Below are 26528 nucleotides of genomic sequence, written 5' to 3' on the forward strand. Positions count from 1 at the left end.
TGTTGGTGGAATTTTTATTTAGTTTGTCCTTTCTTTGTCCTTGACCTAGCCTTTTCACCTGTTCATTTTCTCTCAGTTCTTTTCCATCCTCCCAATTCATCCCAGTGCCGTCTTCATCATATATATATTGTAACTATAACACAGAAACAAGAGACATGTACTATTAGACTTCAGTTTGAATTAGGTTTGCCAGGTCTCTGGTTTTCATCCAGAGACTCCAGAATGTTGGGGTCCTCTCTGGGTGAGTCACCTTAATCTGCGGACTCTCAACTGTAATTTTTTTAAAAATTAAGTTTCTAGGTAGTCTGGCTCAAGAGAGCCCAAAACGTGAACCGCCCTTGCAACTTCTGTTAAATGAGCTTGTAGCTGGCTGCTCTAACCCCACCCTTTCAGGTTTGTACCCTATAAGTGAAGTCAGGGTTGTGAATGACAAGGCAGTAACTAGACTCATTGCAAGGCCAGAAAACTGTTGTTTTTTTCCTGCTTATCTGAAAATCTCGTAAATTGAGTAAGTATATAGTTTTCAGTCTTTTTCTCTCTTGTGTGCAGGAGTCAAACAAGTTTAAATTTTCCTGGGCTGTTGAAGAGGACAGTGTTTTGAATACCTTCCCAATATGAAACTTTAATCCTATACTCGCTTTTCTGGGAGTAAAGCAGCAACGCTAATCCCACATAACCAGAATAAACCCCATTGAATTCAATAGGACTTACTTTTGAGTAGACATGGTTAGGATTGTAAAATAATGGGCATTTGAGTGAACGTAGCAAACAATCTCTCCCCCACCAATCCTATTTTTAAAGCAATTAGGCAGAGCTTAACTAGGTGTCACTGCTTTTATTTTGTAGGAAACTAATACTGATTTTTTTTAAAAAAAGTTCTGCAATGACCAACTGGTTTTGACAATAAGCTATTATATGAGGTGTATGTATTTTTACATCTCCAGTTAGTGTGTATATATGGAGTCTTTCGAACAACCCTGGGAGGTAGGGTTGTCAACTGGAAACCAAGGCAGCTCGCAATAAGAAATAAATCCCTTTAAAATCCAATAACCATAAAACAAGCATAAAACAGTTGCAAAACAACTTGCAGTGGCATGATTCTGAATTTTGGATTGGGTGAGTGAAGTTCCTTATTGTCGAATTGCAGTCCTGTGCATGCTTCCCTGTCTGACTGAGCCCCATTGAATACATTGAGACTTGCTTGTGAGTAAACATGCATAGGATGCACTATAAATATCTTCATAATTTGTGTAAATAATAAACATCTTTGACATTCATGCTTATATAAATATTTGTTCATACTATGTCCCAATAAGTATCTGATTTCACACTATGGTTGTACATTATTATTTCCTCTACATTTTAAGTGTGCCCTTCTTCCTTGGGGTGGTCATGGTTCCCCTCTGTTGTTTTCATCATGAGGGGCAGATTAGTCTGAGAGATTATGAGTAGCCCATGGTCACCCAGCAAATCTTAAAATTAATTAAAATGATTTACATGTAGACAAAGTTTACTAAGTAGATGTGCACAATACATTTAAAACACATCCAACTCGCATTTAAAGCACATGACTTTCCCCAAAGAATCTTGGGAACTGTAGTTTCCTCCTCACAGTTATAGGTCCCACCACCCTTAACAAACTACAGTTCCCATGAGTCTGTGGTGTGATCCATGTATTTCAAATGTGTGTTGAATGTGCTTTAAATGAATGGTGTGCATCTGCGCTAGGTATGCTGTGCATTCATTAGTGAATTGAAAAGAACAATTTTAAAAGATACTTTTTTAAGGGTTGTAGCTCAGTAGTAGGGCATATGCTTTGCATGCAAAGGTCCAAAATTCAACTTCTGGAAAAGACTATTGCCTGGAATCCTGGAGACCCAATGTTAGTCAATGTCATCAGTACTGAGGTAGACAGTACCAAATGGCCTGATTCCTCTGTTCCTAAAAATAGAAAGAAACACAAGGGCCACAGCGACTCTAAAATTTATTTATGTATTTTATTCACAACTTTTATATACCGCTTTATTGTAAAAAAAATCTCAAAGCAGTTTACAGAAGGAATTAAAACAAAAAAATTAATGGCAAAAACAGTTAAAGACAGGTATTTAAAAATATTCAAAATAATAAAACCAATGATGTGTTTTTAATCTGTTTTTAACTCAATAGCTTCTACATTTGCCCAAACAAAAATATTTTTAGCAGGTGTCAAAAAGAGTACAATGAAGGTGTCTGCTTAATATCAATAGGCAGGGAGTTCCAAAGTGCAGGTGCTGCCGCACTAAAGGACTAATTTCTTACAAGAGCAGAACAAGTACTATGTGGCACCCGTAGCATGGAAAGCACACCTTGAACTTGGCTTTGTAGGAAATTAGCAACCAGTGCAGACTTCAGAACAGAGATATAATGTGCTTATAGGGTCTAACTCATGTTGGCAATTGTGCCACATAGAGATGTAAAATTTCCTGAAATTTTGAAGCCGTCGAAAAATACTTTTTTCAGAAAAAATGGAAATTTTCAAAAAAATGGAAAAAATGCAGTATTAGCACTTTTTATAGATTGAAAGTTATTTTGTTACTTCAGGAGCATCAAATGTAATTATATACAACTTGGTTTGGCATAAAATTATCATATTTCGTATATTAAAAGTACATTTTATTCAAACAATTATTACAAATTGAATTTACTTTTTAAAATTTTTACTTTTTTTTATAACAAATGGATCTGCAAGTTCATGAACTGTAAGGAACCTCTTCCGTTTTGCCAGTTTATGAGGAGCAGGCAAAAAACAATTTAAAAAGAAACAGAAGAAACCATCAACATTAATAACAAAGAAAATTATGTCTCCGCTAGTACTCCACAGTGTCAAGAAGACATAAAGCACCCATTCCCATAAAAAGAGCTGAGAAAAAAAAAAAGGGGGGGGACCAAGGTTCAATGAAACATTTTATTCATCATTCTAAAATAGAACATTCCACAATCCATTTTTCCTTCATTTTTTCAATTTTTCAAATTTTTCAGAAAAAAAACAAAAACAGTTTCAGAAAAAAATTAAAAGAAACCATGTTTTTCCCCTGAATTTTTCTGTTTTTTCCCCCGGCCTTCACATCTCTACTGCCATAGCATTCTGTACTAACTGTAGCCCCTGGGTCAAGTTGTGCTGCATAGAGATCTCTGTGTCCTTGGCTGACTGGTTGCCAGGATTTTTTTTGTTTCCTTAGGAACCCTGCCTGGTTGTAGGATGCCACGTTTTCTGCCTTACTCATAGGAATCTTGTTGTGGTTGGTATGATATTGCATTTAGGAAATCATCACTGTCTTTTTCTTTTTCTATTTGCATTTCATTTATCTTTAACTTCACTCCCTTACATCCATAGAAGCAGCAACAGTGGTTCCATGTGCCCTTAAACCCACTGATGATGCACCTTGATGGTTGCATGATGGTTTGTTCCTTGCCCAATAGTGGTAAAAGAGAATTCACATACTGGAAAGTGTGTCTGCAGTTGTTGTTCCCAAGCTGCTGCGTGTGAAGGTAGACCAAACCATATGTGTTTTCTCTCTGTTGATTATTATTCACTGGAATTGGGTTGACGGTCAAAGTGAGTATAGCAGCCAGAGGGTAGGCAGAAAAGGATAGAAAATCTTAACTCTTGCTCATTTCTCAAACCTCTCTCTGCAAGTCTGTAAAGAAGTTTGGAGCAGCCATGTTAACAGGCAGGCAGGGCATTCTAGACAGGGGGTTGCCAACCCTGCTTTGATATGGATATCACTGCAGAAGATCCCTAGCCAAGCCTTAGCAGCAGCACAACCCAAACCATATCTACTCAGAAGTAAGTCCTGTTGAGTTCTATGGAGCTTAGTCCATCAGTAAGTCTGCTTAGAATGGCAGCCTTCAATCTTTACTTCTGAGTGCTCCCATCTAACATCTCCACAATGCTAGGCTCCCTTTTTCCTACAAGGGTCTTCTGGTGACTGGCTTGGCCTGATAGCACTTAAACCTTTTTTGCCAGAAGCAAGTAGGGTAGATTAAATTTTCTGTATCTAGGTTCCATCTTTTAGCTAAGATTTCTGTCTTAATTTCCGATTAGATAAATGTTTGTTTTTAATTGTATGTGCCAAGCAACTGTGGGTGATTCTTAATGTATCATGCTTAATGACATCACTAGGGCCTGCCCCTGTTACATTATTCAGGCCTGGCCCTATGACATCACTAGGGCCTGCCCCTGTTACATTATTCAGGCCTGGCCCTATGACATCACTAGGGCCCACCCCTGGAATGTCAGGGTTCGGGATGCTTCTGACCTGGCAACCCTGGTTTGAATTGTTAGGTGGTGTCACTTCCCTCTCCTCCCTGCCTCTGATATTGGCCATAGTGTTTTACAGCTCTATCCTTTCTTAATCCATTCATCTTTCAGTGCCTGTGCTGGGGTTAGCCAACCATGACCTCCATTGGTGCCCTCAGGTAGGGGACCCAAATTTTGAGCTTTCATTTTAAGAAAAAAGTAAGTCTCTAACCCTCCTAGAAAGAAAGTAAGTTATGGAGCAAAATATGCAGGCACTCTTCCAAATGCTTCCTATGAAATAAGTCAGCCTGGCTGCTCCCACCCTTAAGTATTTTTAGCCAGTGAGTGGCATCAGATTTGTGACTGCTAAGTGACTTGCTTGGACAACAGGACTCCCTGGGGTCCTAAGGAGCTGCATTTTTCTCCTCCCCTTTAGTGCACTTTTCCTGCTTCTGTCTTACTTTTTAGTGCTTGGAATTTCCATAGTTTGCCCTTCCTTTCCCCCTACCAAACAGGTTGCATTATTCCTGTGGTAGGTTTGTTTGAGATCAGGTAGTCCCTAGAATTAATTTTCTTCAAATACAGTAAGTGTGTGGGTATATCCCCCATCCCAAAAACCAAATGTGAAAACTTTACAGAGAGGCTTAGTCATGTCTCCTGCTGTGCAGGAGATAAAGACCAGGCACTCATTAAGAATTCACTATGTAGTTAACTTACAGTACAATGGGACACATGTCTATTCAGAAGTAAGTCTTTGTGTTTAATTGAGGCTTTCTCCTAAGTAAGCAGGTTAATAATAAAAATAATAAAATTTTATTTGTTAGTCGCCCATCTGTCTGACTTAACAGACACTCTGGGCGACTTACACAATATAAAATACAATTTAAAACATATTCATACAACAGTCACCATATTAAACAACAAACCACCCGTTAGTAATACAACATAATAGCCTAACCCACCCCAGAAATCCCGTAGGCCTGCCTGAATAACAAGGTCTTTAAGGCTCGACGAAAAGCCATCAGGGAGGAGGCATGTCGAAGGTCAAAAGGAAGCAAGTTCCAGAGGGTGGGGGCCACGACCGAGAAGGCCCTCTCTCTGGTCCGCACCAGCCTAGCTGTTTTCACCGGTGGGACCGAGAGAAGGTCTTGTGAGGCCGATCTTGTTTGGCGGCATATTTGGTGATACTGGAGGTGTTCCTTCAGATAAACTGGGCTGAAACCGTTTAGGGATTTAAAGGTTAATACCAACACCTTGAATTGGGCCCGGTATACAACTGGCAAACTGGTTTAGCATGGCAGCCCAGACTTTGGTTTAGGGTTGGCATTGGGGGAAAAATAGGATTCTTGTGCCTTTAACAGCAGTACGGCAGGCAGAAATTCCATAGTTTTTCTAGTGTGGAAATTGAATTATAAGCAAAAGCTTCACCAAGACTGTACTTTTTTATGTTATGCCACACCTCCATGGCAGTCATTTTGTTACTGGAGCCCCCAGCATTCTCTCAAAATTCAAAATGTGTCCACTGGTTCAAAAACACTGGCCTAGGCTACTATATTTTTCTCATTGAATAGGGTATATTCACTCATTGCATTGCCATTTTATAAAAAAGTTATTGCCATTCTGGGAAAAAACCCAAACAACATTGGACCTATCTATCTGAAATTTGGCAGGATTAAATCCCCTCTTGGGGGACTACTGTGTCTGCAGGTTCCATGTGCCTAGGTGAAAAAACTATAAAGCTATGGCCATTTTACTTGTGAAAATATTTTGAAAAAAGCAAACTTTAAAGGTGGCTAGCACAGAAACCCTTTGATTTACTTGTCTAAAATTTGGTAGGTTACTATGTCCGCGTTTCATGTGAGAAAACCAAAAAGTTATGGCTGTTTTGATTTCCCAATTCACATCAGTGGGAGGATGGAAGCTTCAGTTTTTGTAATATTGCTTTCGATTTGGGGTGCGAAGCAATCCAAAGCGAATAGAAGCCCAATCTGAAGCAGGCCCAGGGCAAAGCCTGGCACTACTTTCCCCCCTCCCCTTATTCAAAAGCTATACTCCTCCTGGTCTCTCCTCCTCATCAAAAGGTTTTATAAACATTCTAGAAGCTGAATTGTTGGCATGGGTCAAGCCTGATTAGTTCCCAGCAAAATGGCACTTTAATGTGTCTCTTGAAAAATGGACTCAAAATGTTCATTGGTCATTGGCAGCCACAAATGTCAAAATTTTAGAGTTCTTAGTTAATCAGCAGCTCTCATCTCCTTGGCTGTTCCATCTGTGACTTTGAATTGATTAATCATCCCAGGTGTCTTTAATATTGCTGCTTTGGTTTCCAACTGTATTATTCTGGCCTCGATCTGAGCCAAACACAATTTGCTTGACTGCAAACTCTCTGCTTATTTGTATAGAGCAAACACATTTAGGACTTTTGTGTTGATACTGAAAGCATCACAATACTCTGACTCATAAGTGACCATTAAGGGTGGGGATCTAATTTCCCTTCCAGTTATAGCTTTCCACCATCTGTTCTGAAGCTCTATTCAAGACAGTTGGGCTTGAATTATTTTACCTTATTTTGTTGTTAAAGATAAATGCATTTCATATTATTCTTTCCAAAGAGAATCAGTATAATAGTTGACATTACTATGGCGATTTACATTTGAAATTCTGGTTTTAAGGGTCTTAATCGTGGGGCTGGCCTTGCATATCTGAGTATTCTGGATAGGGGGTGATGCGCCTCCCCTCTTGCCCACCACCACCTTGTCTGTAATAGATGAGGGGCACATTATTTATATTTCCCGAATACACTTTTATGTATAGCAATGCTGCTCTATTTCTCCAGCCCTTGCTATAAACACCAGACTTCCAGGCCAGCCTCACATCCCTGTGCCACCTTATGTACTTTTCCTAAAGACCACAGTTAGCTTCCTTCACTTGCTACTGTAACTCAGAGGTACTTTTTGCTCCCACCATTTGATACTTTATGCAATACTCTTGTTTTTGTTTTGCCACCTTATATGCTGTCTAGTAGCTGGTTAAGACCCAGATGTGTTTTTGAAAACAAACACATTTATTTAAATAACACATTTTACTTTAGCAAGAATCCTTTTGGTTCAGGTACTTAAGCATGTGATTTCTATTACACATTCCTCACTTTAATACAGTTCACACACTAACTTACTCAATTACCAATACCAACCTCCCTACTTACTCCCACTACAACACCATTCCCATCCACTCACCCTCCAAAGTCAAACCCCATCTAACTGTTAACTGATAACCCTTAAAAATAATCACTAATAGGCAAAAAACCTTGCAGTTTAAGAATGTATCTATAGCACACAGATATTTCTATAAAACTTTAAAAAGCAGGGAAATTGGGCAGCTATAGTGAATGCACCAGGGGAGTAGGAGACCTGAACTCCTCTCTGAGATATTGTACTGCCCTACAAATTGGTCAAAATGCAAACACCATTTGCGTTGATCTTTCACAGTCCAATCCACTTCCTGTGTAGCTTGGAATAATTTGGTAGAATGTGCCTCTGAGCATATGGTGAGTGGTGGCAATACCTGCCATCTCCAAAGATGGATAATTACATTTTTGTATGTTTGTTGGTGTTCTTCTTACTTTGCTTCATTCCTGTGTTACTATTTATATAGACAATCTAATATAGAAAATATTATTTCTCTCATTATTCATTCTAGAAACCTGTGTCAAACTTATTTTTATTAATTTCAAAGCCTTTTAATTGGTCAATATATGATGGTGAAGACAGCCTTTTGTGTTTCAAATTGGAGGTTATGTTCTATTTCTATTTTGGGTGCATTAACAATTGGATCTGAAACTGTAATTTGATATAAAATCAGACTGATTACAATATGTTGCTACTTCAGGAATGACTCTAGCTGTTGGAAAAAACAAACTTAGCCTGCCCAAGATGCATGTTTTCAACCTACTATGCTTTAAACCACTTCACTTAAGGAAAGGTGGGCACGGTCAATTAAAAACACAGAGCACATCTAGAATTTTGCTAGAATAAATTTCACCTCCCACTGTTTTATCTTGTGCAAACTGAGACACTCCTGATGTCCACTGGAGACTATTCTGTAGAATAGTCAGTGCAATTATTCCACAATTATTTTTGGAGGGTTTTTAGTGTAAATTTTGCAAAATGTTGCTGCACGCCGCAAGGTTTTTTGCCTAGGTGAATTTCTCTGCTTTTTAATCCAGGAGGTAAGAAATGGGATCCTGTGCAAGCTTGCTGAGAATGGATTGATCATTTGCATGCTTATTGAGTTCAGTGGGATTTACTCCCCTACAATTATGCTTAGTATAGGTGAAACTGACCACAGGGGATGGGGAGGGGAGGGCAGGAGGGGGATGGGAGCAGGAAGGAGGGGGAGGGGAGAAGGGCAGGTTTGATCATTTGCATGTTTACTGAGTTCAGTGGGATTTACTCCCGTGCAGTCATGCTTAGGATAGGTAAAGCTGACTGGGATGGACAGAGGGATGGCTGGAGTGGGCAGGGAAGGAGGAAGAAGGAAGAGGGGAGGGGAGGAGAAAGGGAGAGGAGAGGGGAAGGAGGGGAAAGGCAGGTATCTGTCGGAACGCCTCTCCCGATATGAACCGGCCCGTACACTATGGTCTACTACGAAGGCCCTCCTCCGGGTTCCGACTCATAGGGAAGCCCGGAGAGTGGTGACAAGATCTAGGGCCTTCTCAGTGGTGGCCCCCGAACTATGGAATGGTCTCCCCGAGGAGGTGCGCCTGGCACCGACACTATCATCTTTTCGGCGCCAGGTTAAAACCTTTCTCTTCTCTGAGGCATTTTAATTCCTGTTAATTGTAAATTATTATATTTTGATTTTAGACTGTACAGTTTTGTGTACAGTTTTGTGTTATTTTTATTGTATTTTTAATGTTCACCGCCCAGAGAGCTGTTGCTAGTCGGGCGGTATATAAGCTTAATTAAATAAAAATAAATAAATAAATAAAAGGTCTGATTATTTGCATGCTTATTGATTTCAATGGGATTTACTCCTATGTAATCATGGTTAGGATAGGTAAAACTGACCATGGGGAGGAGGAGGAGGAAGGGGAAGGAGAGGATTGAAGGGGGAGGGGAGGGATGGGGCAAGAGGGAGGGGATAGGAGACAGGAGAAGGGAGGGTGGGTTTGACCAGTTGAATACTTTTTGAGTTCAGTGGGCAGAGCTTGGAAAAATTACTTTTTTGAACTACAACTCCCATTAGCCCCAGCCAGCATGGCCAGTGCAATCATGTTTGAAAATGGAAATGGACTGCATTCAAGTCGACCCCAACTTATGGCGACCCTATGAATAGGGTTTTCATGGTAAACGGTATTCATAAGGGGTTTTACCATTGCCTTCCTCTGAGGCTGAGAGGCAGTGACTGGCCCAAGGTCACCCAGTGAGTGTCATGGCTGTGTGGGGATTCAAACCCTGGTCTCCCAGGTCATAGTCCAACACTGACCTGGGGGAGGGGCAGGGAGGGAAGGAGGAGGGAGAGGGAAGGAGATTGGGTGGGAGGGTGGGCACTGGGCAGAGGGGAAGCCCCTTTTCTTTCCAAAAGGAAAACATTTCAAACAGTAACATTGCTTTTCAGCTTTCCCCCCACCTTTTTATTCTACAGCAGTCACATATAGCCTCCCACCCAAATTTAAACCAAAGCCACATCCACACTAGGCCTTTATTTCACTTTGGACAGCCATGGCATCTCTCAAAGAATCCTGGAAAGTGTAGTTAGTGAAGGGTGCTGAGAGTTGCTAGGGAACACCATGTTCCCCTCACAGACCTTCAGTCAGGGTGGCTGACTGTTAAACCAGCCTGGCCACTGGAGATCTGTCAGGGGAATAGGAATCTCCTCTCAGCACCCTTCACAAGCGACACTTCCCAGGATTCTTTGGGGGAAGCCATGACTGTCTAAAGTGAAATAAAGGTCAGGTGTAAGTGTGTCTGCCTGATTAGCCAAGCCCAGCAGCTGTGAGTCTGGCTTTTAGAACACTGACAGTTGGTTCTTACTGAGCATGCCCAACACTCATAGGGTTCCAGCCAAAATTTCTTAAATTAATTAAAAATCAGCCAGGCATTTTTAAAGTTTTAAACAGCAGAATATGAAGGTCAGAGTATGGGGCAACATCAGTAACAGAATTACAGGTACTCTGTGAGCATGGCTGATTTTTAATGAATTTCAACAGATTATGAGAACGCTGAGAGAAAAAAAGTGTTTTTTCTCTCTCTTTAGACTTTGAATTCTCAATTCTTTCTGACTGTTTTGTGTATCGCCATGAAAATTGAGAAGGTTGTTAAGCAAGTGTTTCTGAGTTCAGGAGTATAAGTTTTATAAGGTTTTGTTTTGAAATGAGCTTACGGGATGCATCAGAATGGCATGGGGGGATTTTCAATTTAACATTGCGGAATGTGAAAAATCCACACTGGCTACAGTATATATTTTATTTATTTTATTATTTCAATTTATATACCGCCCTTAGCAGAATAGCTCTCAGGGCGGTGAACAAACAAGATAAAATACAATATATCATAATAAAAATCATAAAAACATATACAAACAACAAAAAACACTACAAAAACACAATACAACAAAAATTAAAAATACAGATTAAAAGATTAAAATGGTTAAGAAAATTAACCACTCTCGTGGCTGTATAATACAGCCAGTCATCCCACATTCACTCAGCCAATCACACGCAGCATACACCAAAATTCCATCCACTCATTACCCACTCACCACTTGCCATGGACTGCCTTCAAGTCGATTCCGACTTATGGGCAACCTTATGAATAGGGTTTTTATGGTAAATGGTATTCAGAGGGGGTTTTACCATTGCCTTCCTCTGAGGCTGAGAGGCAGTGACTGGCCCAAGGTCACCCAGTGAGCTTCATGGCTGTGTGGGGATTCGAACCCTGGTCTCCCAGGTCGTAGTCCAACACCTTAACCACTACACCACCCTGGCTCTCAACACCACTTGCCATAGTAACGTATTAAGCATAACTTATATTTACTAGTGCAAGGGTTAGTACTAGTGCCATGGGATTTACCCCCTCTCCTCCTCTTGTGCAACCCCCTTTGCCATCCCAAAATCTGCTCTGGAGGATTGGGGGAATCCTGTGCCACCCATCCTGCACCATCTCCAAATCTGCTCTGGAAAACAGATTTAGGGAGCTCACAGGGGGAGAGTGGGAGCTAGTTCCATTGCACAAAGAGAAATCCATGTGCTCATGAAACACTGCTTAGCATTACGTTGATACAACCAAGGTCCCACAGTGGGCCCCCTGGAACAAGCAGAATGGTAGCTGGCTTAGGAGAATGATTAGTAACAAGATAAAAGTGTGAAGCATTCACTGGAAGCACAAATAGGAGGTCAAAGACCAGAATGCTGAAAAGATGTAGCTTTATCCTGTGCACAGAGGCACCACTGATTTCTTGTATATAAAAAATTTCTGTGTAAAATGTGCTAAAGCCCAACACGTTTCAGCTTGTGCAGTCAAGCCTTCATCAGGGGAAAATTAAACTCTTCAGTAAAATAAAGCTTTACATGACAACAGCGATAAGGAAGATACCAGAAAAAGTTTGTCTTAATATTTTACTGAAGAGTTTAATTTTCCCCTGATGAAGGCTTGACTGCACAAGCTGAAACGTGTTGGGCTTTAGCATATTTTACACAGAAATTTTTTATATACAAGAAATCAGTGGTGCCTCTGTGCACAGAATAAAGCGACATCTTTTCAGCATTCTGGTCTTTGACCTCCTATTTGTGCTTAGGAGAATGATTGACAGGGAATTACCTTTGATGAGGGGGAATACTGTTTTGGGGGATTAAAGTGGCAACCTTTGGCTTCCACAGTATCTTTCTTCTTGGACAATCACTATGTTTGTGTGATATGAAAGTATTTCATGTCTAATACACGCTTTTTAAGAAGTTTTTAAAAGCTTTTTTAAAACGATGTTTTGTTTTAATATATTTTAATGTCTGTTTTTATGATGTTTTAGAGTATTTACATGTTTTTGTTTCCCACCCTGGGCTCCTACTGGGAGGAAGGGCAGGATATAAATGTAATTAATAAATAAATAGTAACAACTAGTGTCAACCTATAAGCTTGCATTTTCATTTTGTTTTGCTGTCCTCCATGTTATCCCATTCAATTTTACTATTTTGTAGTAAACTTTGGTGTATTATAATTGGGTACTTATTGTGCAGGTTAAGGCTGGTGGAGCCAAGTGTCAACTCTGTGATACTGTGTCTTTTTAATCTCCACCATGCCACAAAAGCCCTATTGTTAGAATTGCAAGTGTCCATGGTAAAATCTGATCAGTAAGCTGTATTTTAAATCCAGTAAGAGTGAAACGAAGTACTGAAGCATAACAGAAGAGATTTCCAATGGAATATTTTTCTTTACAATCCCTGAAAATGTGGGGCAGGAAGGAAAGCATATAAAATATCAACACTGGGTTCTTCAAATACATTGTTCAGGATCCATAAGACATTGTTTACCCTCACGCTATTGACAGAATCACGCTATGTCATATACATCTTCCTCCTGCTATAAATTTTCTTCTGCTCACAGCTGTGTTTGTCTGTAAGGAGTAATAAATAGAACAGATGTGTTTATGACAATGAAGACCAACAATAATGATTATTATGCTGAAAAAACATCCCTTGACTTTCAGTGGCATTGCTCTAAGTGTCTGGGGCCAGTTGAGATCATTTGTGTTTGGCGTTCCAATATTAATGCCAGAATGAAAATGTGTGACTTTTCTCCCAAGAAAGAACGGTTCTTAAAAAGTAAAGACCTTGGTTAATTTTGTAAATGAAATTTTCTGTTGAGTAGTTGTAGTGAAGGGTAAGGATGTGTGGATTAGTCCTGTATTGTCTTACCTGTTGACTAAGGATGGGGTATGCTTCCTGGATACATTTCATTTTTCAATCTGATGGATTGGCTGGCAATTATTATTCATTGTTAATTTCCCCCCATTATTGTGTTATTTCCCCATTATTGCGTTATTCCAAGCTACATAGCAAGTGGATTGGACTGTGAACAACCAACCCAAATTGTGTTTGCATTTTGACAAATTTGTAGAGCAGTACAATATCTCAGAGAGGAGGTCAGGTCTCCTGTTCCCCTGGTGCATTCACTATAGCTGCCCAATTTCACTTCTTCTTAAAGTTTGATAGAAATATCTGTTGGCTATAGGTACGTTCTTAAACCACAAGCTTTGTTTGCCTGTTAGTGAATTTTTAAAACAAATTGTGGTGAGTTTATTCAGAACCTCAGGACTGTCAGTTATGGGTTGGAGATTTGCCCTGGGGTTGGTTGACTGGACCTGGCTATTACTTTGCAGATGAATGGCTCCTTTTGCTTCCTCACCCCCACAGCGCTTCAAGTAACTCTCTGCTACTAGATGACTTTCTGTTTCTATATCTCCTCCTCCTCCTTCCCCACTGTCTCTTTGTAGCTAAGTCCTAGCCTTAATTTCTTAGAAGTAAGTTAACATGTTCAATGAAACTTACTAAGGAGTAAAACTTCATACGTTTGTTCCATTGCTCTATGGGTACAGTAATGTATAATAATTCACCCATCTTGCTCTCTACATTTGTAAACTGTACTGGTGTTGACAACTGCTAAATCATCATTTCTACCCAAATAAATAAATATTTGAGCATTGAGCAGGGGGTTGGACTCTATGGCCTTATAGGCACTTTCCAACTCTACTATTCTATGGCCCTGTTCACATGTTACATTCAATGACACCTGGGTACACAAGTACTTGACCTGTACACTCGTACAGTTATTCACATATAACATTAGTGTATAGTCTCCGTTATATACACATTTGCTGCCAGGAAAAGAAAATGTCTTCAATGACATTTATTAAATGTGCAATTGAAGCAATTCCCTTTTACTTGCAACCGAGCAAGGCATTCTGGGTCTATTATAATTCCTGAAACTGTTTCCTATCAAGGCTTACATTCAATAGAAAGTAGGGTTGCCAGGTCAGAAGCACCCCAAACCCTGAGATTTCAGAGGCGGATCCTAGTAATGTCATAGGGGTGTGCCCTGGTGATGTCATAGGGGGTGTGTCCTAGTGATGTCATTAATCATGATACATTAAGCAACAATCACACTTGCTTGCAGCATACCACTCAAACAAACAAAAAAAATCTGATTGGAAATTAAGATAGAAATCTTAGCTAAAGGTGTTTGCAGGTCCAGCTGAAGTGATGGGATAATTCCTTTTTACCTGCTTAGAGATCCTGGGTAAGGAACATTTAATCTAGCCCACTTGTTTCTGGCAAAAAGGGAAGGGTTTAGTGTCTTCAGGCCAGGCTAGTCACCAGAAGGCCATTGTAGGAAGAAAGCCTAGTGTTGTGGAGATGTTAGATGGGAGCACTCAGGAGTAAAGATGGATGCCACTGAAGGCTGCAATTCTAAACACACTTCCTAAGGGACTAAGCTCCATAAAACTCAACAGGACTTACTTCTGTGTAGATATTGTTAGCATTGTGCTGTTGGTAAGGCTTGACTAGGAATCCTCTGCAAAGACATCCATATCAAAGCAGGGATGGCAATCCCCTGCCTGGAATGCCCTGCCTGCCTTTTAACATGGCTGCTCTAAACTTCTTTACAGACTTGACCCTTCACTGCAGAGAGAGGTTTGAGAAATGAGTAAGGGTTAAGAAGATTCTCTATTCTTTCCTGCCTACTCTGTAGGCTTCTACAAATTCACTTTGACAGTCAACCTAATTCCAGTGAGTAGTAACTGGCAGAGAGAAAACACACATGGTTTGGTCTACCTTCACAGGCAGTAGATTGGGAACAACAGCAATTAAAGCCATACTTCCCAGTATGTGAATTCTCTTTTACCACTATTGGCAAAAAACAAACCATTATGCAAATAACAAGGTGCATCATCAGTGGGTTTAAGGGGGTTTAGCTGACCACATGGATCCACTGTTGTTGCTTCTATGGATGTAAGGGGGTAAGGTCAGAGGTAAATGAAACACAAACAGAAAAACAAAAAACAATGACGATTTCCTAAATGCAATGCCATACCAACCACAACAAGATTCCTATGAGTAAGGCAGAAAACTCAGTATCCCAGAACCAGTCAGGGTTCCTAACCAAAACTAAAAAAATCCTGGCAGCCAGTCAGCCAAGGTCACAGAAATCCACATGCAGCACAACCTCACCCCGGGGCTGCAGTTAGTGCAGAATGCTACAACATGATTGCTGACATGAGTGAAACCTTATCAGCGCATAATATCTCTGCTCTGAAAGGTTGCTGATTTGCTACAAGGCCAAGTTCAAAGTGTGCTTTCCATGTTACGGGTGCTATATAGTACTAGTTCTGCTCTTGTAAGAAATCGATCCTTTAGTGTGGCAGTACCTACACTTTGGAACTCCCTGCCTATTGACATTAGGCAGGTGCCTTCATTGTACTCTTTTTGGCCCCTGATAAAAACATTTTTGTTTAGGCAAGCCTATCCAGGCATGTGGAAGCTATTATGTTTTTTCTGTTTTTAACTCATTGTTGGTTTTATTTTGAATGTTTTTAAATACCTATCTTTGTTTTTGCCAATAATTTTATTGCTTTAATTCCTTCTATAAACCACTTTGAGGGGTTTTTTTTTGTTTACAATAAAGCAGTATATAAATGTTGTAAATAAAATACATAAATAAATTTCTGAGTCACTATGACCTTTGGGTCTCTTTCCTCTTTTATACTGAGTCAGGCCATTTGATACCATCTAGCTCAGTACTGCTGACATGGACTAGCATTGGCTCTCCAGGATTCCAGGCAATAGTCTCTTCCAGAGATTGAAGTTTGGACCTTTGATTGCAAAGCATGTGCCCTACCACTGAGCTACAGCCCTGTTTCAAAAGGTATCTTTTAAAATTGTTCTTTTCATTTCACTAATGAATGCACAGCATACTAGTGGAGATCCACATAATACATTTAATACACACACACACACACACGAAATGTAAAAATACATACGCCCCATATAATAGTTCATTGTCAAAACCAGTTGGCCATTGCAGAACTTTTTTTTTTTTAAAAAGTATTAGTTTCCTGTGAAATAAAAGCAGTGATACCTAAGTAAGCCCTGCCTAACTGCTTAAAAAAAAAGGATCAGAGAGGGAGAGAAAGATTTACAACAGAATCCTTTTCTATGTTCACTCAAAAGTCCCACTGATTTTCAGCACAATCCTAACCATGTCTACTCAAAGTAAGTCCTACTGAATTCAATGAGGTAAGCCCTCTGGTATATGGAATTAGCACTGCAGCTTTACCCCAGAAAAGCTTCATATTGGGAAGGTTTTCAAAACAGGTTATGAATAAGACAAATCAACTGCCTCTTCCAGGAAAATTTAAACTTGTTTGACTTTTAATTAGAAAAGTATAACATTGTAGCATGTACACTTTTTAAAAACTTCTGTTCAAAAATTATTTGAAAGATAAAATGTATATGCCATTTTGCAAGTAATTTAAAAACCCTGCACTTTTATGCCTACCAAGATCCTTCTGCAATTGTCTGTTGTAGTGCAATCCTATACATGTTTACTCAGAAGCAAGTCCCAATCCTGTACAGAGAAAGTACTCTTTATGCTGCTGAAACAATATATTTACTGAATTCCTGGTGTGAGGCAAACAGGAAAAGGAAACTGTGAGTTTAGCTATTGCTATCTTGTCAGTCACAACCCCGACTTCACTTATTGGCTAAAAACCTGAAAGGGCAGGGATTAGAGCAGTTGGTAGTAACAGAAGTTGTGGGGGGCGGGGGGCTGACATTTTGATTTATATCTTTTGAACCAGACCACCTAGAAACTTAATATATATTTTTAATATGAAAGCCAAGAGTCTGGAGATTAAGGTGAGTCACCCAGAGACCCGGAGAGGACCCCCGAAAACCAAAGTCTTCAGGCAAAAACTGGACACCTGGCAACCCTAATAGAAAGAGTTTTGGCAGAAAGGAGAATGTAGTTTTACTCTTTTCATTTTTCCTGCAGATTGCTCACAGATGCATACTTGTCAGTTTAGCTTCGTAATTAATTTCTGCAGATATGTTTTAAGTTCCAGTTCTAGTGCTGATGATACACAGAGCACAACGAAAGTCAAGGTAACATTTCTAAAGCTTGGCAATCAGACGTGCACTTATCTCAGACACACTCTATAATCCTACCTAGTAATATAAAATGCTTGAGCAGAATTTGACAACTCTTCAGTTAAGAAAGTAAGGAAAGGATTAGATTGTAAATGGGGGAGTAGTAGTTTGTTTTCAAATCAGTCAGCAGATCATCCTTTGCAATTTGGAAGCTGATAAGAAATGTTAATTCTGTTGAACCCTAAAGTAGAAATGATAGATTTCAGCCTTGCTGGCATAATCTCTAGAGCATTGATGTATATCAGGTTTGGTTATATTGCTGTGTAACTGAACCATATGCATTTATTAATGTAGTATCTGATCACCAACTCAGAGTACTTCTTGTGAGTTGAAAGGAAAGCCCACCTCAGCCCCTCAATCCTACTGGGGTTTGACTGTTAAAAAACTGAGCTTTGCAAAACAGTGGTTTGCTGTCTTGATTCTGATGCTCAGATTTAGACCTATAATACCAGGATGGATACCAGGATAGGTTTTGTCCCACTTCTCACTGTGTTTCTTCAACTCTATCAGTACTTTTTTCTTCAGTTCCTGACTTTTTGTTCCACTGCTTATTACATTTCTACCCACCCTGGCTCTTGACAAACTTCCTTTCTTGCTTGCACTGTGCTCTTTTTTCCTTCCTGCCAGACCCTTTTCTACCAACAGTAGACAGCTTCTCCTGCCCTTACTCCTTGCTTTCTCTGCATCCCTCTCTGTTTCTGTATTCCCAGTCCATTGGTCTCTTCCTCCTTCATCTACACTTTTCAATTTGCTGTTTTCTTGGTCCACTGTCTACTCTGGTGTATTTTTTCAGTTTCCTTGGGTCTCAGCATCCTACCCTTTACCTTCTCTACCTTCTCTACTTCTTCCATGTCATCTTTCCATTTATCAACATTATATGCCAACATGCATCCTCCAGTCCCTGTGACATATGGGAGGTTTTCATCCCAGCACATGCTAGTTTCACTTTCCTCACACAAACTTGGTCATTTGGTCTATTGCTAACTCCCATTCCTCCAATAGTTAGGATTTTGAGAAGAGCTGATGACATAACTGTTCAGCCAATCACTGCTAGACATTTCACTGCCACAGAAGCTCTTTGCACAGGCCAATATAGAAGTCTCATCATAGCCTGTGTCAAAAAGTATTAACCTTTTTTCCTGAATTATTCTGGCATCTGTCAGCATATTCTACAATATATTCAGTTTGAAAGGTTCTAACATACATTTGTATATAATGTTTATTTTCTCTTTATGTTGGAGCAGGGCATCACAGAGCTATTATTTTTTTCAGCAGGCCATGACCTCATGGTGTGGCTGCACAGGTGTGTCCGCCATATGATGCAATGTGTATGAATAATTCATGAATTGCTCAAAAGTTGATGCTATCTCAGTATGTAGTTTTTATAAGCACTACAGGCAATTCTGCCAAGAAAACTGAATTCACTTTGATAAATGTATTCATTTATGTTTTAAAATATAACAAACAACCAAAATAGTGGGGTATAAAAACAAGAAATTAAGGATGTCTTGACTGCATATTGAGAATCGACCAAAGTATACAGAAAAATACAAACTTTTCTGTACCTAGATTAAAAAAAAAAGGTTGAAGTACAAAAAAGAGTTATTCACCTTTACAGAATCCATAGATTTTGTAATAGAAAGCCTTGGGGAACCATTTCATTGCTATTTGCCTCATTTGTGTTGGAAACAAAATTCCACAGTTCTGTGACAAATGTGTCCTTTTGTTTTCTATCTTTTGCAATCGTTATCTTTTGTGCAAGTTTTTCTATTAATGCTAACGGCCAAATTTTATTGTACCAGGGGAGGATGCAGATGCCCTTCAAGTCCTTCCCAAATGGAGCAATAAGAGACTGGTCTTCAACTCACATAAAACTAATTAACTGCTTATCCTTTCAAGCCATTTAGTAGAGCCAGTTTGGGAGTTCTGTATATTTTTAAATTTGTAATCTTTTCCATTTCTGAAAACACTTTGTAGATGAATTGAAGTAACAATATAAAATTTTTGCAGAGGAAAATGTGTAGGGGGTACAGATGTTAAATCACAGTAATGTCTCTTGTAACTTGTGTAGGTGCAAGCAATCACAAACTGCTAATAAGTGTTAGACCATTTATTAATAAAGGTGTTTCCACTGTAGTGGCATAATGTTTACAACCTTGCTCAGAGAACCTTCAATATGAAATCACATGAAATATTAAAGCACCAGGGCATATTTAACTGGTTTTGTACAGCTCAGATTCATATATATTAGAACTACTAGGGAATGCCACCCTGATTGCTTTGCTCATCAACTGTGACTACATTCCACCCTACAGCACCCCAAGCCCTCCCTGCACCTCCTCTGACATGTGCCCCCATCCCTCCTCCCAGCCCTTCACCAACACCAACACCACCTCAGATCCCTACGCCTCTGAAGGTTGCCAGAGCCACCCCATGGGTCATCAGAGGGCCCACACACACATGGGTTGCCAAATCTCCCCCCATCTCCCATGGGTCACCAAAGCTCTCCCCCACCTTTTCTGGATAACCACCCCATGAGTCGCCAAAGCTCTCCCCCTGCCCCTACTAAACTTCCCCTGCCCCTTCCTCATTTAAGACCTAGCATATGGACTAAAATCTGCATACTGTGGGTTGCTGAAGCAAGCCTGTCGCTCATACCATTCTTCTCCCCCCTGTGCCCTAAAGATCATATTTCATGTGAATTGATGCCCCACAAGTATACTTTGCTCACACAATATCTCCACCTTTTTAAAAAAACTGCAATGCATAGATGGAACTCACACACTTACGAATGTATGTACATAAGGATTCATTCTCTCAATATACACCACATTACACTATATGTGGTGCATATGCACTAGGGTGCAGTTTGAACCAGCCTATCGTCTGCTTTCAAAACATCATTACATTGAATGACTGCATGGAGCTTCAAGTCTTGGCTAACATCAGATTATACTCTGGAGTTTCTCTCTCAGGGCTGCTTTTTATATTAATGATTTGGTTTAAGGCAAGCTCCTACATATTAAGATATGGCTATCATCATGAAAGTATAAACAAGATTAGCATAACTGAATCTGACTAAAGGATGGAGATTAATATTAAGTCCCTCAGCATAGCTATATTTGCCCTGGATCAAGTTACATTGTTGGAAAGAAACAGACACTTTGTCAGTTTCAGGTGAAAGTAGGGAAAGTGTTGTCAGCAGAATTTTTAGTATATGTTTATCACATTTATTTTCATGTTCTTTTCTCTTTAGGTATTACAACAACTTTACCCTGTGTACAGAACGCAAGGCTGCAACAGCAAAGTGCTTTTGGCCTAACCCCCTTGCTGAGGGCTTCATCACTGGAATCCATAGACAATTCTTTTCAAACTGTACTTCAGAAAAAGTGCATTGGGAAGATCCACCGGATAAAATTCTGATTACCCTGATTTTTGTACCAGTTCTCCTGACAATTGCCATGATCGGGCTCGTGGTATGGTGTAGTAAGAGAAGTGATATTTTAGTGTAACTCAGCCTTCATCACCATTCTTTATTCTTTTTATTTTACTTTTTTTCTGAATGACTGAAAAAAATCATATATTTTATACATACAGAATTCTAAGCTGTGTCAAGCAATAAGGGAAATAGTTCTGTAGCCACACAAGCCTACTACCTATAGCCATTACTTCTCTAATATTACAGAAAGTATTTTGAAAAGGAAACCATGGCTGATTGTCATATTTCTGTAATGAAAGCCATATGGAGAGAAGTGAAAATATTATCTGAACCTCCTATCTATCATGGTAAAAAAAATTAAGAGGTAATCTTAGCTGTTGGAAGGGTTTTTTTTTTAGTTATACACACACATATATTTACTCTATGGGTTGTTTGGGAATTAAAAGTAAGCATTAAAGGACTTTAAGTATGAAATTTTACAGGCCTTTCTGACCAAAGAGATATAACATGAGTGTTGATGAAGAACCTGATTTCCTCACTCTTCTATATGCAAAATGAATAACCACATGCAAAGGAAGGCTAGAAACACTATGAGCAGCAAATGGTCAGTGAATCAATTCACAACATTGCATTAGGTCTTCTTCATGTAAGGAAATATCGAAAATGGTATCATGGAGCTGGAAGCATACAGAATGATCTTCAGGAAAGATGCAGGTTTTTTGTTTTACAAAGGTGGGAAAAAAACCAAGAGGAAGTTGGTTGACTGTGAATTTGTTAAAGTGGCAAAGGAATTATCTGCCCCTCTCTTTCTCTCTTTTAATTACCACTGTTATTGTTAATTTTAAGACCATTTCCCCACTGTATGTTCCAAAGCTTTCTTGTAATATACTTTATTTAAATCTAATAAGAAGAAAATTCTGCCACTATGTTAGAACATGTGCCTTTCAGAGTTTGTGAACTGGAAGATACTTTACTGGTCACTTTTTGGAAATGAACTTCCCATACAGATTTGCACATATAAGATGGGATAGTAACTTCCATCAACAAACATACTATGTGGGAGACTGTATGTCCATATGACATGATAAAAATATATGTAACAACTTTGAGTCTCACAGTAAAAATTATATTTGCCACATTCAAAGTGTCCTGCAAGCTAAATATTTCATTCTAACTGCTAAGATTTTTCAGTCATAAATGTTTTTGTTTCCATACTTTGCACTAGAGATGTGCAGGGATGTGGTAGATTTCTACCCAATTCGGATTTGATACTGAATTTTCCATTAATTCACTTATTCTCTATTGTTGCAGATTGGATTTTTATGTAGCAATTTTCCATTACTATTTATGAATAGTTTTTTTAAAAAAAACTGCCTCTAAAATATTAAATCTGTGATATTGATATTAAGAATGATAATTTTATTGATATATCCTTTCATTTATCAATATTTACTTTAAAACCATCAATATTAATATCACTTTTTTGTGTGTGAGAGGAAAAAAAGGATTGGTAAAAGCAGTAGCTAGTGGACAAAGAACAAACTCAAATTAATACCAGCCTTTTAGGTCAGCTGAATGCTTTTGAACTGGCACCAGCCAATGGATCCCATCCCTACCTTGCACAAATAAATAAATGCTTACTATTTGTCTGTTGTGCATGCAGAAGTTTCATTGTTATTTAAAGTTTCAATTTGGTATTCATGATATATTTGGGTAAAGTACATGAACTATGTGTCTCGATCTATGTTAACATGAAAATGCTCTTGTGTTACTGTTGTATTTGTATAAAATTAACCATCACAGCTTGATTTCTGTTCTCTTCAGCAAGGCTCACAAATGGTTCCTAAAATGTAACTCTAGCATATTTTTTTGCCCAGCTTCTTAGATAAGGATAGAAAAACGGAGGCAGAAATCTGATCAAACTGCTACCTCTTGTCTAGAGCATCTAAGAAGGGCAGAGATGTATTTTAATAGCATTATTTCCAAGCACCAGCTTAGAATCAAGCCTTCTGGTTTCACGAGGAAGAGCAAAAAATAGAAACATACATTTTCTAGTTGTTATGTACTTCCCTATGTACTCCTCTATGTACATATGGAAGCCCTATGTACTTCCCTAAAATAATATTTTCTTGACTACTTTGTTAAAATGGTGAAAGTTTGAATAAGAGTAGTTGAAAGAATGCATCACAAATGTATTTCATACAGTGTTGATAATGCAGTTTTGCAGTTTTAGAAACAAATGAAATTATGTGATTTGAATGTACTGCTTCACACAGCACATTGTTAAACTATTGGATTCACTACCACAAAATGATGGCTACCAACCTGGATAGCTGTAAGTGGGGATTATTAGACAAATACAAGATAAAGCTATCAGTGGCTATGAGTCATGATGGCTCTATCCTATCTGCAGGATCAGAGACACCACATCTCTGAATAACATCGATGGGGAACAACAGCAGAAGGGCTGTGTGCACTAAAGTCCTGCTTGTAGGTTTTCCATAGGCATCTGGTTGGTCACTGTGGGGAAAGAGGATGGTGAGTTAGATGGGCATTTGGTGTGATCCAGCAGGGTTCTCTTTTGTTCTTAATACTTGTAAAAAGTACTGAATCAGTGACCAAAACGGGAAAAGAAACAAATGGATTAGGGACAATTCACCTGCTGAAACTGGAGTAGCTTTAAAAAGTTGGGAAAAGGAAGCACAAATGGATTGCACTTCCTCTTTCCATGCTTATTTAGAATGTTGGAAGATAACTCATGTGTACATCTCTTCTGTGTGGAGATGACCATCACATGTTCTCTAGTCCATAGGCTGAGCCTTTGTAGATTTTATTGACCCTCATTCTCAACTCAATTGTTAGTTCCTATGGATTGGCCCTTAACAGGGAAAGTATAGAGGAATGTCACTTTTAGCATGAATGGAATTGTCCCTGCAAGGTAAAAAATGATTGAATTTGCATTTATCAAGTAGCAAGGTCTGGTGTGTGTGTGTGTGCGCGTGCAGTTTTTACCATTATCCATTATTCTAGTTCACACAGACCTTCTGACATCTTTATCCTTTAGTTCCATTTCATTTTCAAAATAATTTTTGGAAGGTGACTTTCTGGAACATTAAAGCTGTGGAATAGCCATGCTACTTGAGCAAATACCTTCATTTATATGGTGATTCATGGTTCTCAGTGAAACCTATGAGGCAGACAGTTTAAATACACAGCTAATGAGTGTGACTAGCACTTTTTCTGGAGATGCTGAGTTTTACAAGGAATTTAAGGTGGAAATATTTCTTTTGCACCTTCTTGTAAAGTGAATCCCCCTAAGCTTTAAAGCAAAAACACCACTGCAGTCTTCCATGGGTATGAATCAACTAGCTAAGAGCTCCTCCATATAATGATAAATATGTTTATCTCCGGACATGGCCTTCTGGACATTCGCCTGATTTGCCTGCTCCGCCTCACTTGATGCCTTTGACTTGCCAATGCAGCAGGTACCATTGTGCCTACCAGGACTTCCTATCACACCCATGAAAGGTCTCAATAACTATCCCCTCAAAATTCCACAGTGTAGGAGCGACTGTTTCCTCTTCCTGTTTAATTCCTGTTTGCACTGGCCTGGCCCCTCCTACATTAAGCATACCTACATTTCACTGTATGCCCAGATTGGACATCCCCCTCCCTTCTGTACTGGGTAGAGGAGATGTGTAAAGACCTTTCTGTGAATGAGTGAGTGAGTGATGAGTGATGAGCGAGTGAGCAGTGGCTGATTTATTTATTTTATTTATTTCATTCCATTTCTATACCGCCCCTAGCCTATGGCTCTCTGATGTAGGTGCCTTTTATTTCCATTGATGGGGAGGGCATGGCTGCACCATTTTGTGGCTGTCCCTTTCTTGTAGGTGTGGTAGCCATTTTGTGTCATACTATGCCATGCCTCCATGGCAGTCATTTGTGACTGGTGCCCAAAGCAATTTCCCCCCAAATTTCAAATGTGTCCACTGGCCCAAAATATTTGGTGACTGACCCGACTTACATGCTCTGGCTGTTTTGACACAGCTGCTCTAGCTGCTCTGATGTCACAGAGGACGTTACAAGCCTGGAACCAGGCAGCTGGAAACTTTGGGTCCATGGCTAGCCTAGATTAAACTGAATTGCCTCTCTCAAGGCTGGTGTAGCATGAGACTTTATTAGTGCAGACTGGGTAATGAAAAGATATGGAGACATTCCATTCCTATAGTTTTTCATGCCCCCCAAAACATAGCATGTTCAGTCCACATTGGGCTCTTTTGGGGGGGCAAGGGTGGGAGGTTGCCCTCTGAGGCATACTGATCCTTGTTTCTCTGTGGCCCAGGTTTGAACACAATCCTGTCAGCACTCACCAGCTGAGTTTGCTAATAGGCGAAGTGATGGTTTTCTAGTGTAAAACACACCCCACTACCAAAACAACCACTTCTGATAGATCATTAGTTTAGCGAAATTTTAATTTTTTTTTGTTAGAGCTGTTCAGAAAATCCCTGAACTGAGTACAGGACTTACAATCAGCTGTGGCTTCTGCCCATTGGGAATAGCAGGGCATTGGGCAGGGTAATTAATGGCAGGCCAGCCCTGGAGCCAAGAGGTGAATCCAGGAGGGTTATAGAAGGCAGAGCCAATTGGTTGTGTGTCCCCCCAATCCTCCTTGCTTACAAAGATATATACTTCATAATTATAATTAATCTTCACATGTAGTGACAATACATCGTCTCTAGACAGAAAAAATTAACTTTCAGGAAAAATTATAGGCAGTCCTTTAGGCAGTCCATTAGCTTTCAGGCCAAATCCAAGGTTCTAGTTTTGGTGTACAAAGTATGTGCTCTTAAATTCTATGTCTGACAGTGCGTTCCTTTCAGGGGTAAAAATTAATATGCAAACCTATATACTTATCCATTTAACTCAATGAAGCTTAATTTGGAGTAGACACATATGGGACTGGACTTCACCAGAATACATTTCAGCATTTCAGGGGCTATACTTTATTAATGATGTACCAACTACAACTACCAACTGCCCCTTATGTACATTTATTGTCTCAGCCTAAGGTACCTCACAGGGTTGTTGCAAAGATAAATGGGGGGAGAGAATGGCAATGGTCATAGCATTCACAAATCAAAAATCTGGGGAGGGGGCACACACGTAATAAGATGTCTGATAGAATGTTAACGGGGAAGCTTTCCCCATAATTGTATTTTCATACACAAAGGCTTATTCCATTTAATTCTACCTGTCCCAAAGCTGTCCATAAGAGCCTGATCTCCTGCAATGCCACCCCTAAACCATGCAAAGAACTCAAGTAAAAAAAACCGCAAAACCACAGAATTTTTTTAAAAAAGAACATCTGTAACAGTATGAAATATGACATTTTCAGGCAAAAGGAAGTTATGAGACAGTAGACATAAAACCCACACACAAAGCCTTGACAAACAGCGACAAAAATACTCTGAGCATGCACATTTTCACATTTTAAACTTTTACTCATCATTGTTTTTGCTTATTTATTGCCTTGGGCCAGTCCCTACCTCTCAGCCTAACCTACCTCACAGGGCTGTTGTGAAGATACAGAAGGCAGAATTAAAATG

General features: G+C 39.5%; 1 protein-coding gene across 1 annotated transcript in view; it reads left to right on the forward strand.

Annotated features, from left to right (window-relative positions):
• The window catches only part of RAMP3 (receptor activity modifying protein 3), an 89997-nt gene extending 67326 nt beyond the window's left edge, over positions 1–22671 (forward strand). The window contains exon 4 of the mRNA XM_061587300.1: positions 20737–22671. Coding sequence (XP_061443284.1) covers positions 20737–20992 — 256 coding nt within the window. The 3' untranslated portion in view covers positions 20993–22671. The remainder of the gene's footprint in view (positions 1–20736) is intronic.
• The last annotated feature ends 3857 nt before the right edge of the window (positions 22672–26528 follow it).

The sequence above is a fragment of the Rhineura floridana genome, chromosome 10, assembly GCF_030035675.1.
Source record: "Rhineura floridana isolate rRhiFlo1 chromosome 10, rRhiFlo1.hap2, whole genome shotgun sequence".
NCBI classification, from domain to species: domain Eukaryota; kingdom Metazoa; phylum Chordata; class Lepidosauria; order Squamata; family Rhineuridae; genus Rhineura; species Rhineura floridana.